The sequence below is a fragment of the Sinocyclocheilus rhinocerous genome, unplaced genomic scaffold (assembly GCF_001515625.1).
Source record: "Sinocyclocheilus rhinocerous isolate Xijiao unplaced genomic scaffold, SAMN03320098_v1.1 scaffold203, whole genome shotgun sequence".
Taxonomy (NCBI): Eukaryota; Metazoa; Chordata; class Actinopteri; order Cypriniformes; family Cyprinidae; genus Sinocyclocheilus; species Sinocyclocheilus rhinocerous.
In genome coordinates this window covers 756,126-760,612 of record NW_015644353.1, presented here as the reverse complement: position 1 = coordinate 760,612, position 4,487 = coordinate 756,126, and the positions used below count along the sequence as shown (strand labels likewise).

Genomic DNA, 4,487 nt, shown 5'->3' with positions numbered 1-4,487 from the left:
ACTCGTTGTGGTTGTGCATGATGGCAGGACACAGACTGTACTGCAGCGGCTGCCCCAGTAAAGAGTAGCGTCCATCTGCTGACACACACACACAGACACAGACACACAGACACAGACACACACACACTCTCAGTCGCACATGGTCACCGCGGGTCCAAAGCTCATCATGATGTCATGAGTGAGTTTGAAGACTAGATATAAGCTGGTATTTTGAATCATAAGAAAACCAGGAAAACAATCCAACAATGAATCCTGTCCAGGTGAATCTCAAACAGCAAAGCTTCCTATTGGTTGTCACGTAGCTCTATTTCTATAGCACATTACAAGCAGGACAGCTTCACACCAGATAACATTCAGTATAACCACTATTAATAAGACACACATAAATATATACTGTATAAATATATAAATATATATATATATATATGTTTATTATAATATATTAGAACAAAATATAATGAAAAACATATTTAAAAAAAAACAAAAAATGACAACAAGTTAGGATATATATGTGTGTGTGTGTGTGTGTGTGTGTGCGCGAGTAAATGTCCCCACAAGGATAGTAAAACCTGAAATTTTTGACATTGTGGGAAAAAACGAGGGAAAAAATTGATTAAAAATAGTAAATGGTGTTTATCTGAAAGTGTAACGATGCAAACAAGTTTTCTTAGGTTTAGGGTCAGAGGCGGAGTTTAGGGCACTAAACCCCCCCACACAGCAAAGTTTCTAAACGGACCTAATTTGTTCAAAGAAAGCACCCTAAGATTCACCCTCGGCTTGTGACAGCTGGCTCCGATCTTCAGTGGCACAGGACAGATTCTCAGATCTTTCTTCACTGCACACAGAGAACGATTTGACTGAAAAACTATCAGAAGAGAAGAGATAGTGAAAGAAAGACAGTGGTCATCTACGCAATTCGGAAAAAGAGGCGGCTTTTCTGCATTAGGAATGTTTTTCTGTTTTTAAAATTTTTTTTAATGTATTTTTAATGTCGAATATATGTTATATAAATATTTCACCCTCGGCTTGTGACAGCTGGCTCCGATCTTCAGTGGCACAGGACAGATTCTCAGATCTTTCTTCACTGCACACAGAGAACGATTTGACTGAAAAACTATCAGAAGAGAAGAGATAGTGAAAGAAAGACAGTGGTCATCTACGCAACTCGGAAAAAGAGGCGGCTTTTCTGCATTAGGAATGTTTTTCTGTTTTTAAATTTTTTTTAAATGTATTTTTAATGTCGAATATATGTTATATAAATATATGAAATGTATAACATATAAAAAAGTGTTCGTGGCTCATCTGCCAGTGGGCAGTTACCGGCCCACACGTTCATCACGTTACCGGGTAGCTAAGGATAGTAATACCAGTAAATTTTGACCTTGTGGGGACATTATTTTGGTCCCTATGAGGAAACAAGCTTATAAATCACACAGAATGAAGTTTTTTTGAAAATCTAAAAATGCAGAAAGTTTCCTGTGAGGGGTAGGTTTAGGTGTAGGGTTGGTGTAGGACAATAGCACATATAGTTTGTAAAGTATAAAAACCATTACGCCTATGGAGAGTCTCCATAAAACATGGAAACACAACGTGTGTGTGTGTGTGTGAATGAATGAATGATGCATTTATATAGCGCTTTATTGTGTATTGTTGTACACCCAAAAGCACTTTACAATCATGTGGGGGGTTGGGGGGTCTCTCCTCAACCACCACCAGTGTGCAGCATCCACTTGGATGATAGTAAATGAAGTAAATGTGTGCGTGTGTGTACCTTGTGCTGGCCCGCCGGGCCGAGGAAACTGAGAGATGAGAGGCAGCGGGCCGAGACCCGGACACACGGTGCCAGACGGAGAGGGAGCCGGAGACTGTGTGGGAGACGCCAGCGGACTGCTGAGCTGAGTGCTGACCTACACACACACACACACACACGATGATGAGTCTGAGTCTCCATGATGGAGCAAACGCATTTGCAGCTGTAGCCAGCTATAATGCGTGTACCATTTAGGAATGTCAAATTCATTTGAATGCATTTAGAATATTCATCGAATTTAAAATATAAATCCACATTCGGATGCAAAAACGTTTAGGTGTGCGTCAGGCAGCTTATCAGCGGACACAAGATGCGATGACGATGTTGTTGCATTTTAATGCTTTTTTTAACCTATCCAGTTGAAGCCACTAGATGTTCATTCAAAATATTGCGGAAAAAGAGAACATCAATGCGGAGATGTTGTTTACATCAAAACTGAAACCAAGCCATTCACACAGAACACATATTTATCGTATTTTCTAGAGGGACATCTATACACACACATTCAGTATATATATTGAAAATATTTACATGTATATACATTTATATATTGATATTATATATAAATATATGAACATAACATTTTCTTAAATATATAAATTCATGTGTTTGTATTTATATATACATAATAAATATACACAGTACACACATATTATGTAAACGAAAACTTTTGTTTTGGATGCGATTAATCGTTTGACAGCACTAATTTTATACTATTAGAGTATTTATAAATTTCTTTATTTATATTTTCAATTTTATTTTAAGTTTTATCTAAAAATGCAGAAAGTTTCCTGTGAGGGGTAGGTTTAGGTGTAGGGTTGGTGTAGGACAATAGCACATATAGTTTGTAAAGTATAAAAACCATTACGCCTATGGAGAGTCTCCATAAAACATGGAAACACAACGTGTGTGTGTGTGTGTGAATGAATGAATGATGCATTTATATAGCGCTTTATTGTGTATTGTTGTACACCCAAAAGCACTTTACAATCATGTGGGGGGTTGGGGGGTCTCTCCTCAACCACCACCAGTGTGCAGCATCCACTTGGATGATAGTAAATGAAGTAAATGTGTGCGTGTGTGTACCTTGTGCTGGCCCGCCGGGCCGAGGAAACTGAGAGATGAGAGGCAGCGGGCCGAGACCCGGACACACGGTGCCAGACGGAGAGGGAGCCGGAGACTGTGTGGGAGACGCCAGCGGACTGCTGAGCTGAGTGCTGACCTACACACACACACACACACACACGATGATGAGTCTGAGTCTCCATGATGGAGCAAACGCATTTGCAGCTGTAGCCAGCTATAATGCGTGTACCATTTAGGAATGTCAAATTCATTTGAATGCATTTAGAATATTCATCGAATTTAAAATATAAATCCACATTCGGATGCAAAAACGTTTAGGTGTGCGTCAGGCAGCTTATCAGCGGACACAAGATGCGATGACGATGTTGTTGCATTTTAATGCTTTTTTTAACCTATCCAGTTGAAGCCACTAGATGTTCATTCAAAATATTGCGGAAAAAGAGAACATCAATGCGGAGATGTTGTTTACATCAAAACTGAAACCAAGCCATTCACACAGAACACATATTTATCGTATTTTCTAGAGGGACATCTATCACCGTTGCACTCGCGTCTCGCAAAAGAGAGCCGCATGTTTAGAAAGCCATGTAATATTAATGTAAGTTCAACTTTTATAAAAAAAAACACGTCTCGATTTTTCGCCATCCCACTGCATCTCATGTTTTTAAATGAAAAAGTACTATTTGTTATTGGTTTTCGGTCCTTTGTATTAAACTATGCATACATACATGATGCTGTTTTGTTTCTAATTGTTTAAGCAACTTAATTAATGATATATATATATATATATATATGGGTTATAAACATTATTTTAAACATTATGCACTTTTTTTCAAAGATAGTCGTGTTATTTTATTGCTTTGAATAAACGTGCATTAGTAATATTTAGCTCGATGCGCCCTCTTGTGGCCTCAGGAGAGAAGCCAAAAGCTTTTTCCCCCTAACTGAAATTATGCCTTTTAAATTCGAATATTGATAATATTTAAATACAAAACTCGAATTTAGTTTTTCCTAGTGCCGTTACCTGCGGCTCGGGGTTGCTGGGTCTCTGCTCCATGCTGTAGTACTTGCAGGGGTTCCACTGCACCAGCGGAGGATTCTGGGTCGGCTGCGGTCCGTTTGGGACGCTGAGCTGCATTACCATCACACCAGGACCAGGAGGAGGAACCCCTACAACACATCCATGGGTCAGCCACTCCCAATACAAAGTAAACCAGACTGAGAGATATGATAACTAATGCAACCTACTGCTCAATGAGTTAAATACTGGTAAGTTTATTGGGCTGATACTGCAGATATTTACTGATGCACGATGGGTAAATCATGTGCAAATTGTATTTTATATAACTGTTTATATGCATCATAACCGATCATGGTATTCAGTATTATTTTAGTATTGAATATAGTATTAGTATAGTATTTTATATAGTGATGTCAAATGATTAATCGCGATTAATCGCATCCAAAATACGTTTTTGTTTACATAATATATGTATGTGTACTGTGCTTATTTATTATGTATATATAAATACACACACACACATTCAGTATATATATTGAAAATATTTACATGTATATACATTTATATATT

At 38.1% G+C, this 4,487-nt stretch overlaps 1 protein-coding gene across 1 annotated transcript in view; it reads right to left on the bottom strand.

Annotated features, from left to right (window-relative positions):
- The window catches only part of LOC107758180 (R3H domain-containing protein 2-like), an 86,738-nt gene that overhangs the window by 4,403 nt on the left and 77,848 nt on the right, over positions 1-4,487 (bottom strand). Inside the window, exons 18-21 of the mRNA XM_016575854.1 lie at positions 3,921-4,091; positions 1,772-1,907; positions 1,034-1,084; positions 771-835 (exon numbers count right to left, since the gene is read on the bottom strand). Coding sequence (XP_016431340.1) covers positions 771-835; positions 1,034-1,084; positions 1,772-1,907; positions 3,921-4,091 — 423 coding nt within the window. The remainder of the gene's footprint in view (positions 1-770; positions 836-1,033; positions 1,085-1,771; positions 1,908-3,920; positions 4,092-4,487) is intronic.